Below are 14995 nucleotides of genomic sequence, written 5' to 3'. Positions count from 1 at the left end.
TTTATCGGGTTCGTGATGTCTAGTTTACCTCCGTTGTCCTCGGACGTCGCGTCCTTGGTGATCAATAATGACATGTGCAGATTTGCGAATTGCATTTGGATTATAGGTAGGTACATATTTACCTATTTTAAATTTATCCAAATATTTTTGCCAGTCACTCGCGAGTTTTAGGAGTGTATCTGAAACCGTGGACTCGGAATCTTGTCCTTCAATGCTAAAGACGCGCTAGGCGCGTAACCATTAGTTATAATTAGCATGATATTTTAATGTGGTCATTATCTTGTCAGTAGTGAATGTTTTAAAGCAATATGGCATTTAAATTCGATTTGGTGGTATATATTATTTTGTTAGTATCGATACAAAACATTTCTTAGATATTGGTGTCATGAAAGGATGATAAAAAATACGGTATAAAAATGGGGCGGCATTTTTGCGCTACCTAGGGGCGGCATTTTGATTTGGGACGTCAATGTATTTGTATATATTTAAGTACATAGTTGTAGCCATTTTACCTTAATTTTTAACCTACTAATAAAATTAATAACCACGTTGTCGCCACTGTCACGGCCAGATTTTGAGTGTTTTCGATGGGGGTCAGGATTGCACCCGGGGACGGATTAACTTCTGATTAACTTCAGATTTATAATGCCTGAGCCAAAGAGATTGAAAAGTCCAATCTCTTTGGCCTGAGCAAATATTTTTGCACAAGGAACGAGTGGTCTACTGTTCAGCTGTCAAAATCAGATCCCAGGTTGCTTGACACATTGATTCACCCTTCTCGTTTCAAATTGAATTATAAAAAAATCTCGAATCAAATATTTATTATTAACTATCAGTATTATTTATAAATAATAGACATTCCAGTTATTCATCAGCTGTCAAAGTCAGACTAGTCCTTCACACAAAAGCCTGTGGTAATCGATTTCCAAAAAAATATGTACTAAGCATTGATCTAAGCATTACATTTTGTAGAAGATGACGTGTTAATGCTAGTGTCATCATCATCATCAGCCGGAGTCAATCCACTGCTGAATGAAGGCCTCCCCAAGCTTTCTCCCACTCTCTCGGTCCTGTGTCGTTCGCTGCCACGTATTTCCGTCGAACTTTACCAGTTCGTCAATCCAGCGCCTTTTAGGGCGACTCTGTGGCCGTTTCGTACCCTTTGGGTACCATTGGATGACGGCATTTGTCCAGCGGCCGGCCTTTCGGCGAGCAATGTGCCCCGCCCATCTCTATTTCAGCTGTTTGGCAACGTCTATTACATCGCGTACTCTTGTCTGCTTCCTAACCCATTCGTTTCTCTTACGGTCCTTTCGCGTGACCTACCATTATGTCTTAAGCGTAGGGTGATCAACCAATGTGTGCTACCCGTGCTCACGTATGGCTGCGAGACGTGGACCCTCAACACGAGAGATGTCCAAAGGCTGAGAGTCACACAGTGAGGCATGGAGAGGTGGATGTTGGTGTGCTAGAGTATTATTTATTTATCATGTAACTTATCTATTCAAATTAAACCATTCCCTGTGTGAACACGACAGACGCGTCAGTATGAGCACTCTATAGAACAATGACAGGTCGTCCATAGACAACAACGGGGGAGCGGAAAAAGAAGAACCAGTCGGTGTGAAAGTATCGGCTTTCTACTTGAGTCGGCAAAGCTTTGTCACATTATTTACCTATTTATTATTGCTTTAGAAATTTAACACTGTAGCGGCAACACAAAAAATACATATTATTATGCTGGCAACCCTGTATTTTACCGTCGATTGGGGTGAATAGAGACTGTGGGGTGAAAAGAGAGAAAAACCTGGTATGAATTTCAACACAACTTTACTAAGTATCCTACGTATTTATCATGATCATGGGAATATTTTTTTGACTGCTGGTAATTTAATATTTCGGATGGCAGCACCAAAGCAACTCTATAAACTGTCAAAATTGAAACAACTGCGTTAGACTTCGATATCCGTGAATCGCTACTCTTCGACTGCTCAAAAACTTTGATATTATTTTTTCTTGTGTGAAATGTCTAATTATTTTCTTTGACACATCGTACGTTTTAAAATCTCACAATGGATATAAAGCAAGAACCAGGCGAAGACGAGATTGACACAGAAAGAATTCCGCCCAGTCCTGTTTGGGTTGATGTACCAATAAAGCATTCGAGAAGCCCAGACGGCCATACTTGTTATATAAAACAAGAAATTAATGATGACAATGTTTATTTGGAGGTTAGTTTTCATACAAATCGGTATATTACTGATATTTATTCAATAATTATTATATCGTAACCCCAATTTCACGTTATTACAATGTAAAAACACAATTTAAAATATGCTATATATACATATCTAATACCTACTAAAATGTAGTGGCGAGGGGTTGAGGTAAGCTGTTAGTGCAAGAACGTAGTGATCGCGCGGGGGCGGCGCGGCGGCGTGTTGCAAAACTCAAACGTATAACCGTGTGTAAAATGTTCGTAGACAGTGTCTTTTTTGGGGCATGGTACACACGGTTATACGTTTGAGTTTCGCAAGACGCCGCCGCGCCGCGCCCGCCAAATGACTACGGCAGAGCACTTAAGATTCGATATAAATAGTGCACACTAAACCTTTTCAGTTGTTCGTATCTTTCAACCTGAACGAAACAAATCAAACTAAACCATAGATAATATACGTACAAATTGAATGAGTAGAAAGTAGACCGGAAACGGTTTGAGATTTGACGTTTGGTTCAGTGTATCATTGAAAATCAAACCGTTCTCGGACCATCAGAAATGGTTTGATATGAAACGTCAAAACAATTCGGACGATCTATAGACTAATGGCAATCTGTCAAAGTGTTGATAAGCATTATCGGCATTTATATATCGTGAGGTGTTGATATTAATATTTTAGACATTTACACCATACGAGTTCACTTAAATTATGTATATTATAGATTAATAATCAATACATATTATTCATAAGTAACCATACGCGAACATGACTCCGCTTTTGGTCTATTATCTTAAAATCCAGCCATTTTTTCTATGCAAAGAGTTCGATTTAATATCATTACTATAATTATTATGTCAGACCAAGAATTTATTTTCATTTTATTTATATTTTATAACGGAGATTCTAAACACAAACTGTGTTAAATTAATCCGGAATGATCTTTATATTACCTAGGTACCTAACGAATTTTATCCATTTAATATGTTCGATTGTCGTCTAAGTCAGAGCTCCGCAACCGGTGTGCCGCGGCACACTGGTGTGCCTTGAGACGATGCTAGTGTGCCGCGGGGCATTGTGTCAAAAAATGAAAAAAATGTTGTATATTATACAATACCTACTTAATGGCCAAATTTGCGTGCATGGCTGGTAATATATTTGAGCACCTGAATAAAATTAATAAGAAAAATGCAAGGTCAGAATGAAAATATATTGATACGTTTCACTACCATAGGGATATTAAATTATTTCACTACCATTGAAAACAAGCAATGACTTTTGTATCCGGCCCAAAAACTTATAACTTTGCTGCAAAAGAAATTTCATCATTACTTTCATACAATCAATACGACTGAATTCGAAACCCTTTTGCAACCAATGCCGGGAATTCTATAAAAGCACTATAATTCTATTCGTGAGGAATTTTGGTGAAATGAGGAATGACGTGATGCTAAAAATGAATTTCGCCGATGTTCCATTGGGTATTTTCTGGGTTTCGGTTAATAAGGAATATCCTCGGATTTCCGACAAGGCTATCGCAGTTCAGCTCTCATTTTATACGACATATACCTATGTGAGCAACTTTTTCAACTCAAGCTATAATTAAAAATGATAAGCAATCATACTTGACGGGTGATGAGAACTTCGGGTTTCTCTTTCGTCAGAGCTCTAGTCAGGGGGGCCAGGCTCAGGGGGGGGCGTGGCAGATCAACCAGATAAGCGAGATAAACACAAATCACAAATTTTTTCTAATGGTTAAAAAAAAGTCGCCTGCGGCGCTATATTACTACTCTGATGCTAATATTTTTAAATATGCGACTTGGGAGTGTTTGTATTAATGAATACAAAAAATAGCTAAATATACAATGAATACCAATAATTTTACCTCGAACACCATTTGAAAAACACCACCTACTTAAGGGTATCATACTGTCTTTAACCTTAGCGATAGGTAGGGGGCCCGCTTCAACATGTGGGGTCCATATTTTGATGTATAAATTGTTTTACCTGTGGTGTGCCGCGGAATTCTGGGAATACCTTTGGTGTGCCATGGGTGAGAAAAGGTTGCGGAACACTGGTCTAAGTCACAATATCATACTGTCGACATGAACAAGACGTGTTCAATTATGAAAAGCTAATCAAAAGTGATTTTTAAAAACTCGTCATACCTATAAATCTTATAAATGAACTAAATGGCTACCTATTCTTGAAGTATTTTTTATATTTTGTACATTTAAAATGAATGAATACGACAGTTTGTTAAATTTGTATTATTGTAGACCACGATAGGAGGTTAGAATTTCATAACAAGTTGACGTTTCAATAAATATGTTTCTGTTTTAGAGACTAATATCTTATGAATTAATTTTAAGTACTCGCAACACTAATTAGTTGTCAGAAAAGCGTTTCCGTGGATATTCTACCAAACGGTTCCAAATCAAATAAATCAAACGGTGCCATTTGATTCGTTCAATTCAGGTTCCATGATACGAACCTTTCATTGAACTAAGATTATTGTATGTATTTTACAGTTTTTTAAATTCTATTAAACCCTGCCTAATCAAAACTATAGAAGATAATAGTAAAAAAAATAATCGTTTATCTATAAAATATCTAAAATTATGCAATTAAATCATACATATATTTGGATATTTTAAAGATAGAATATTTTTTTTTACTAATATGGTTTGGTGTAGGTCGGGCTTAATGAACCAACAATATGTGTAATATGTATTCTTAATCCAACGAAAACAAATAAGTATGAATGAAAAAGTGTGCACAATTTTGTCGTATCGCCCAAAGTATGACTAAACTATTATGGTTTGGTTAGGCAGGGTTTAATTGATTTTTAAAAACGAACCAACACCATCTTTAAATTTTAGTCTTTGTTAAATACCTAGTAAAAAAGTTTAATGTGCACTACTTATGGCGGATCTTAACAGCCTACCTCCACCCTTCGCTACTGGCAAAATATAACGTATGTTTTACATACACGTTCTTCAATTATGAACTTAATAATAATTATGTGATTGAGTTTTATAATGTTTTTTTTCTTTTTAGCACCCTACAATGGGATCGAATGATGGAACATCCGAGGCTGGCCTTCAGTTAGTTCATGTCAAGCGCGAGGATGTTGAAGTCACAAATCATTTAACTGATTATGAAGACCCTCAACCTGGAACCTCGTATTTAAATTACGTGCCAATTGATCAGGTACGTTCAATTATGATGTAATGCATCTTCCGTTGGAAAGAGCTTTCTACATAATATGACGTCACACGATTTTGGCTATTTTAACTTCCCCCCCCATCGTAATTTAACCTTTTACCCCCGCGTCTATATGACGTCATAATTTTGAGGTTTTTTGAAGTTATACATCTTTTGTAACGTTTGGTAGAGAGTGAAATTGAGAGTTGCGCGCGCACACCGTTACGAAAGTGCGCGACAGTATGAAGTTAGCTGCGAATCAGTCAGTTGTATCCAAACGCAAGTTCAATATTAGAATTATCCCGTTGCCTCGGCAACGAAAATATTATTCTCGGCCATTTGCAATTCCTTACGCAAATAAACGAATAAATGTCAGAGTGACAGTTGTTACTTTAAAAATAAAAAAAACGAGTAATAATTATACAATTTAGTAATATAAGTTAAAGTGCATAGAAATAAACCAACGGCGTTTTAATAAGCGGCCCTTTTTCTTGAGTGTGTAATTTAACAGGATTATTAAGAACTAGTCGAAAAATCTAGATTATCACAAGTTTTGTTACGCCAAAAAAGTATAACTTTTAACGCGCGTACATAAGTACACACACCGATTTTTTTAATTTGAATTATTTACCAACATTCATTAATTAATATATCATTAATAGGCTAAAGAAGCCACAACTGATAAAAGACCTTCAACATACACACACTTCCCTCTAAGTTAGGTAGGTACGCAAAACAAAAACTAAACGAAGACACAATAGAGCTATAGAACCAGAGATACACAACATCCGCCACAGGATCAATAACGCAGAAATTTATTCCAAACATAAACTCTGCCATTATTCTTACCAGGAACACAAAAATATCACACGAACTCACATAGATACTAAAAGGCCACGGAGCGGTGCGAGTTCATCTAAAAGGATTTAAATTGAGGAATGATGACTGTTGTCCATGTGACAGCAACCCATCTCAAACTGTGTGGCATGTCATCAACGACTGCCCTACAATAAAAAGGGAGCGATGGATTCTCATAACTCGGTGTAGACAGCATAATCATGAAATTGACCTCCAAAAGCCCCATGAAGTACTAAGCAATAGAACAGGGGGGGGCAAACTTTTTGGCTGGAGGGCCAAATTCAAGAATTCAAAATGAGCGGTGGGCCGCAAGTAAAATACCATTTTTAGATATACACTATTTATTATCACGAAAAATAAACATTACAAAAAAATTAATGAGAAGAATGAAACTGTTGTACATTTTACATTTTTTATAATATTCAGGTGTTAATTTTGTAGTTGATATTCTCAAAACTGCTTGTAAATGGGCATCGGAGATATTTGATCGTAAAGAATTTTTATTGAGGTTCATGGTCGAAAATGTTTGTTCACATAATATATTATATAGGTTGATCCAAAAATAATCAACATTTTTCTTGCATAATCTTTACGTTGGTCGAATTTGTCTGAATTAAGGGCATTGTAAAATTTTGAGATTTCTTCGCGACGATGAAATTCTCTTAAATCAGTGTCCACTGCAGATCAATAATCTCAAGTTGTAGCTCTCTCGGTACGCTCCCAATATCTATTAAAAATGGATCGCGTACTGTTGCTCAACAAATTTTAATCTATTGTCAATATTTTTTAAAAAATATAAAAAAGTTATTCGTTATCATAAGTATAAGTAATGATATCGGGCCGCAAAAAATACCCGGCGGGCCACATGCGGTTTGCCCCCCCCTGCAATAGAACAACACAAGAACACTACACAACATATTTAATCCTGGCCATAAAGAAAATTAAAGATATAAATGGAGGAACCTAATTAGCCCCACATCAATGCAACTAACCCACCCAACCACCTTGTACGAAAAAGCAAGGGCATGGTTATTAATTATAAAAAAAAAACCATTAATTATATACTTATTATATGTCATGTTGTTATTTCTAGAACTCATCAACAGGCATTACCAAAATTAAGTCGGAGATTGATTACGGAGAAGTCAATATTAATGACGAGTTTGTGGAAGGTGCAAGTAACCAGGTCAACCATGATAGCAATTCTCAAGCTAGTTGCTCTAATACCGAAGACAGACCAGAAAATCAGGTACATTTATTTATTGTATTTGTCAGTTTATGGTTCGATTTGGTTAAGAGCATACTTCAGTGAAACGGCAAATAATTTTCAACTATAGGTGCGACGAAATTTTGGACACGCTGGCAATCGGAGAGCGAAAGTCGAGCTGTGAACACGTCAATTTGTTTCGTGATGGCGACGGGAGTATTAATTCTTAAATCGTCTAAAGATGACTAAAAAACGTTACCCATTTACTTGAAAAAGAAAACTATAATGAATATATTATTATTTCTTAAATAATAATAAACGAAAAGCGATTCATAATTTTAATTATTTATTTGAATCATTTCAACTAAGTATATGGAATTAATATGTTTATGCTAAAATTTAGCTTTTCTCGTTTTGCATGAAGCAAATTCATTAATGGTACGCTCATAGCTCAGTGTTTCGGTTATAGAGTTATCTACGGAGATAATTGCTAAGTCAGATAAATGTTTTTGCCTAATGGAGGAACGAAAATATTTTTTTATAATTTTAAATTTGTTATACTTCCTTCACATCAAGTCTCAGTAAATGGTATGTTAAGAAAAATTCGAGGAACGATTTCTCAATTTGGGCTAGCGTCTTAAAGACCGTGTCTGGAAACTTGTACGTATGCAGTTCGCCGTATCACACTTCACCGCGAAATGTTGTATCGGAAATATAGATATGGCCGTATATTAAAACCTGTCCAATCTCTTTGGATCGTATAGTACGTGTATAAATAAAATACGGTTCTTGTCGGTTTACACTTTACAGAAAGGCAGCAGCAAAAAAAAATTGAAAATAGCCGATATACTGGATTATTTGTTCGATTATGTTAGGTTTTCATTATTGAATTCATGACTTTAACCAAAATCAGCTATGCACATTTCATTATTGTTCGTATTGAATAATAAAATTGAAGACCGTATGTATACGGTCATTTCTTTCCGATAAGAAACCTCACGGCAAACTGGTCCACGGTGAAATGTTTTACGTAAAATTTACATGTAACCCTTGAAGATAGTATGTATGGATTGATTGCAAAAGTTCCATTTGGGATGCGGTGGCTAAAGCTGACCGAAGAAAATTTGCTTGTTATTTGAAGCTGAATTTTTAATTTATAATTTACAATAATTTAGTGAGTTTTCTTATAATTCCTGGCAACATTTTGGCGCCCCATATTCACCCACCCCTAAATAGGGTGCTGTTCACAGTATTATATGTTCTTATTGTGGCATCCCCTAGCGGAGGTCGGCCACCATCAAGGCGATCTTAGATTTGTCATTTGCTATCCGGAACAGTTCAGTGGAGCTGCACTCGTACCAATCACGGAGGTTCTTAAGCCACGAAATGCGGCGCAGTCCTCTGTTAATCTTACCATTGATCTTTCCTTGAATGACAAGTTGGGGAATGGTGTACCTTGTCCTCTTATAATGTGGCCGAGGTAATGTAGTTTCCTGGTTTTAATACTACGTATAAGTTCTAGGTCCTTCCCCATTTGATTGAGAACTTCGACATTTGTCACCCGGTCAGTCCAAGGAATTTTGAGGATGCATCTATACAGCCATACCTCGAAAACTTCAAGTCTTTGTGACATCTCTTGGTGTAGCGTCTACACTTCCATACCATAGAAAAGGATTGAGAGAACATAACATACCATACGCAGTCTCAGAGCTAGGTTAAAGTCATGAATGCTAAGGAAGCGTCTCATTTTGAGAAAGGCACTCCTTTCGATCTCAATTCTATTTTTTTATTTCCTGAGATTGGTCCCATTTCTCATTGAACTATGTACCTTAATATGTATATTGGGTCACACGTTCGATTGGTTCGCTGTCAACGATAAAATTTGTGTTGGTGTCAGGTGTCGCTATTTTTGATACTAGTAATAGTTTTGTTTACTTAAGGTTAATTCTTAAACCATAAGAATTACTGACCGCATAACCCTTTCTACTAGGGAATCCAATCCCGAGCCAAAATTATGTTCCCGGGATTTCGGGATTACAATTTGACAATCCCGGGATTGGCATTTTTTCCATTGTTATATTTACATTACAATTTTTATATTTACATATATAACTTATAACATTGATAAAATCGGTCAAAAATAAATCTAGTATAACTTACACTATTTAAGACATTTATTGTTAATATTGTATACGTTCAATCTTGGAAATACATAAGTTTAATAGAGTTAATAATATTGTAATATAAATAATAATGTGAATTTAATATGAGATTGCTGTTTCTGATAGTAAAGACTTAATGAATGGGTTAGTGAGATTTAAAATATTAAAGCAAGTCATGTTGTACTTTTCTTCTTTCCTTTCCGCTTCATAAATTCTCCGCCTCCTCCTTTCCGCTTCATAAATCTAATTAGTCAGCCAAATATGAAACTGCCGTAAAACGTATGAGATCATGGTGGAATTACTTTTTTAATAGGACTAAGCATTGTTTTTTTCCAATCTTTTTCATTTTTATTAATTAATGTGAAAAAATAAAATGAATCGGCAACTTACACATGGTATAAAAATCAAACTTCATAAAAACTCAGTTTATTTCTAATGTATTTATTTGTTATCAAATGTATTTTTTCTGCTATATTTTCGTTTTTATTTTATTTTCCATAAAAATTGATAAAAAAATCAATCCCTAAAGTTTTGGGATTATGTTTATCAATCCCGGGATTCATAGATATCGAAAATAGCTTGGGATCCCGGGAATGGAATCCTACTTTCTACCAGTTGATATAAACTTTTTAAGCTATCAGCAATCAGCACAGTGTCTTCGGCATATCGTATATTGTTAATTTGTTTCCCATTAACCAAAATACCCACCGATTCACCTTGTAAGGCTTCCTTGAAAATAGCTTCCGAGTACAGGTTAAATAGCAGAGGTGACAATATACACCCCTGTCATACACCGCGACGAATTTTTACCTCTCCACTGATTTCGTTAGTATACACCATAGAGGTATTAAATAAAAAGAGTGGCAAGGGATCGGCTTTCTCATAAGACTGAATGAAGCAGGCCAACAATAGCCGACAACTTATATCAAAATAGCGACGCGATAAATAAAATTTAGGGCATTACGGAGGATTTACTATGGTCATTATAATGTACCCATATAATATAATGTTTACGTGGAAATTTTGGCTCGTACCTACTGCCTAATTTATTAAAAATAATAAATTATTCTAATCAAGTTACACATAGATGATAGAAGTTGGCTTACTCTACTAGGTATGATATAAAAGACTAAACATCTGGAGTGTGGAAAATATGACACGTGTTAAAGGATATGCGATATTCAATAGTTAATAATATGCATTTTAGTTTGTCACGTTAATGTAACGTGCTTTCGATCTTTGTAAACAGTCGACGCGGTTTTTTTAGTTGTGTTTTATGGTGGTCAGGCCATAAACTTCTCTGTTTCAGAACATTGGTCGGTGACGATGGCGTACAGTTATATTTATTACTATTAGTTTTCTCCTAAATGGATAATCCCGTTAGGTTCTCTCGATGCAGGTTACCAAGGGGAATTCAACACGAATTAGTTCACCCAGCCTCTAGCAGGTGTTATCAATCGGAACAAGCCAGCAATCGTTATATCGTCACCTAGTTCCACTATTAATACTTATGGCTTTTCTGTGGTAAATGTGAGCTGTTTGTTTACCCTACCACAGAGATGACGAACCTATGGCATGCGAGATGATTTTGCATGGCTCGCGAATGTTTCATTTTTAAGAGAAAAGAAATTACTATTTTATATATATTTAAAAAAAAGGTTTTTTTTAAGTTTTACAAATACATACATGTATAAGTCATTACTTATAGAATATTTAAAAATAATGACGATATAGCCAGCGTATTTTCTTTGATTTTTTATATTATGTTTACCAATCGATACTCAAACGGAAACGACGAAATTCATGCGTAAATGACAAATCGCATTGTATAAAAAATTGCAGGCAAATCCTTTTCAAGAATAATCATTACGTTTAATGTATATATACAATTATTTCATGGGTTGGTCCTTATAATGACTATAATAAAATATAATAACTGCTTGTTATTTTGCCTCAAACATAATTTCTAAAAATGGTAAACCGTACAGTGATGGAGAATATAATATGAACGAAGAGTAGTTTGAATGCTTCCACAATATCTTTGACTAATTTGAAAACAACGAAAAAAATCAAAGAATAAAAGATATGCCTTTGGCTAGAAATACGATGAGATATAGAATATCAAGAACCCAATTGTAATTTTTAAACTAAAAATTATTATTTTAGAAAACTTAAAAAAAACATTTTTTCGCCATGAAAAACTGCTTGGCACGTCAGACAGTCGAAAAATATTATTTGGGAAATTTTGGCACGCGTACGTAAAAAGGTTAGCCATCCCTGACCTACCATACAAAATGGGCAGTTGTAATTTATTTCAAACTGTTGACTATCAAAATACATAATGTTTAGTATTAGTAGGTACTTAAGTAATGTTTTATTGATTTTTTTATGCTGAATACACCAATATTTATCTTTCTGCAGATTCCTAACGAGCGATGTTCCACATTAATTCACAATAATATTGAAAGTCCACTGGATTCCAAGACATGCGATAAACTCAACAAAGACGAGAATCTCAGCAAACGCAGTTTGCAGCATGAAATACAAAAAACGACAGATACTGCCGAAAAACCGTTTCAATGTGATGTATGCTTATACAAATTCTCACGAAAAGAACATCTGAAAAGACATAAAATGACCCATACTGGTGAAAAACCTTACGAATGCGATACGTGTCTCAAAAAGTTTTCTCAGTTCGATCACCTAAAAAAACATAAAATGATACATACTGGAGAAAAACCATTCCAATGCGATGAATGTTCGTATACATGCAACCAGGTCGCTCATCTAAAAAAACACAAAATGAGACATTCCGGTGATAAACCATTCCAATGTGATTTATGTCCGTATAAAGGCATTCGGTTAGCTCATCTAAAAATACATAAAATCACTCATACAGGTGAAAAACCATATGAATGTGATGTTTGCTCATACAAATTTTCCCAGCCGGGTCATTTAAAAAAACATAAAATGATACACACTGGAGAAAAACCGTATCAATGCGACATCTGTGTATTTAAGTGCAGGCGGTCGACTCATCTTAAAATACATAAAATGTCACATACTGGTGAAAAACCATATCAATGCGATAACTGCTCGCTTAAATTCACACAACGCGATCATTTAAAAAAACATAAAATGACACATACTGGTGAAAATCCATATGAATGTGATGTTTGTTCATTTAAGTGCAGGCGGGCTAATCGTCTTAAAACACATAAAATGACACACACTGGTGAAAAGTCATAACTATGCGACATTTGAAGTTATACATTAACACCAAGTTTACCCTTTTCTATACCAGTGCTCCGCAACCTTTTCTTACCCACGGCACACCAAAGGTCTTCTCAAAATTCCACGGCACAACACACGTCAAACAATTTATACACCAAAACATAGACCCCACATCCTGAAGAGTAGGTCCTTTGCATTTACATTTGTAGCGATCCTCGTCTGAACTCCTACTTTACCAGAGCACGTCAATATATTTAATTCTGACCTTACATTGTTTTATTAAGTTAATACAGTTGCTCAAATATATTACCAGTTATGTACGAAAATTTGACTATTAAGTAAGTATTGTATAATTTACAAAATTATTTGTATTTTTTTTGGGCAATGCGCCGCGGCACACCTAGCATCGGTCTCACGGCACACCAATTGCGGAGCACTGCTCTTTATAATGGCCCAAATTACCATCAAATATCTTTAATATTATATTGAAATATCAGAAGTAAAATCGTGATATCTATGATGACGAGAAGTGGTTAAACCACTCCTGTAGACTTTGAGTAAAAATAAGACGAAGATTATGACATTGGACATCGTTGCAAGACGCACGGTGTTTGACCCGTAACTGAATAACTTCTTGGATGACGATAGGGTCAAGCTGAAGCGTTAATGGTCTGGAGGTAACTGTATTGTTTATCACATCCCTGGACACGCTACAATCATTATGAAGAAAGATTAAGGGGGTTCATGCTCAGCGTACGTCAAAATAGAGCTTTTATGTTATTTTCAAAGCTTGATCCTGGACATTACATAAACGTTGTAGATATTCTATTTACATAATTTTGAAGCCTTAACGGTACATGTTCAAACACGCGCGTTAACATGATCTTACTCCCTACTTTATTTATCGTTTGTCAATTTATGGCTACGGCCGTATGTTGTAGCTTAGCCACTGGGAAATGCCGTATTTAAAAAAAATACTACCTTATTCTTAGGTCAATAATTATTACAAAGCAAATATTATTCGTAGAATGTTTATCACATTTGAATGGTCAAAGACATAGCTTATAATCAGTGTCTTTAAATGTGTAAATCTTGCCCATTTTTTGAATAATAAAATGCCTAATTCTTGTCAAATTTAGGATCACAGAGATTATCAATATAATTTTTTTATTGTAAATATTTCACTGTAATAATGTCGACATACATTTTAGTAATGGTTTTTAAATGCTTTTAAAAATTAATAAATATAAAAAATCTTAACAACATTTCACATGGACGTACTGAAATATGACTATATTCTAAAACATTAGAGCGAGAGGTTTAAAAGAATACTATTTTATGTAATAAAAATACTTTATGCAGTCATAAAATGTTTAAAATAAATATAAAAAATAATAAGGCTTCAAAATTATATAAATAGATTATCTACAACGTTTAAGGAATGTCCAGGATCATGCTTTGAAAAAGGCAAAAAAGCTCCATTTTGAAGTACGCTGAGCATGTGGGCCGTTAAAAAATTTGTCTTTCGTAATTGGCCCAAAACAATAATTATTTAATGCTTTGTAATTTTTTATTACTAATTTTATAACTGATACATTTTAAGCAGTACTTATATACACCTAAATACGATTAGATTTACAAAACAGAATTACTTTGAATTTTACTGTTTTTCTTAACTTGCATTTTTGCCATTAAATGCTGTAATATTGTATACTATTTTGTATTTGTTGATATTATCCCATTCAAGCGATCAATATCTGTCTTATTATTTTTTTAGTAGCGCAATGTGCAAAAAAATATGCATGATGGGCATACAGCGTAAAGATTAGGAAAAAAACTATTGAATAGGGAAACAGATGTCATAAAGGTCGCTAAGCAGATAAAATGGCTCAGCGAGTGCAAAATTGCAGGACAAATTTTCGTTCGCTGAATGCAGAATTATTCTTACATTTGATTTTTTTAGGAGAGAGTTCTTTGAATCAATTTACTGAAATTATTTATTATTTTTATGCATGTACAAATCATATTTTAGTGGGATTATTGATGAACAAAATTGTGCATACACTTGTCTATATCTTATATATTATTAATTAATATATAAAAATTAATAT

The 14995-nt window shown here is 34.7% G+C and overlaps 1 protein-coding gene across 1 annotated transcript; it reads left to right on the top strand.

Moving 5' to 3' along the window:
• Positions 1–1918: 1918 nt before the first annotated feature.
• On the top strand, positions 1919–13214 carry LOC147077086 (uncharacterized). Its single transcript, XM_085941425.1, has 4 exons — positions 1919–2231; positions 5277–5429; positions 7375–7530; positions 12072–13214. The coding sequence occupies exons 1-4, from the start codon at positions 2073–2075 to the stop codon at positions 12897–12899; spliced, it is 1296 nt and encodes a 431-aa protein (XP_085797551.1). The 5' UTR covers positions 1919–2072; the 3' UTR covers positions 12900–13214.
• The last annotated feature ends 1781 nt before the right edge of the window (positions 13215–14995 follow it).

The sequence above is a fragment of the Rhyacophila brunnea genome, unplaced genomic scaffold (genome assembly GCF_057557595.1).
Source record: "Rhyacophila brunnea isolate RB1 unplaced genomic scaffold, BYU_Rbru_1.0 scaffold_13, whole genome shotgun sequence".
Lineage (NCBI taxonomy): Eukaryota > Metazoa > Arthropoda > Insecta > Trichoptera > Rhyacophilidae > Rhyacophila > Rhyacophila brunnea.
Note: the sequence above shows the minus strand (reverse complement) of the source record. Positions and strands in the feature narration are given on the sequence as shown.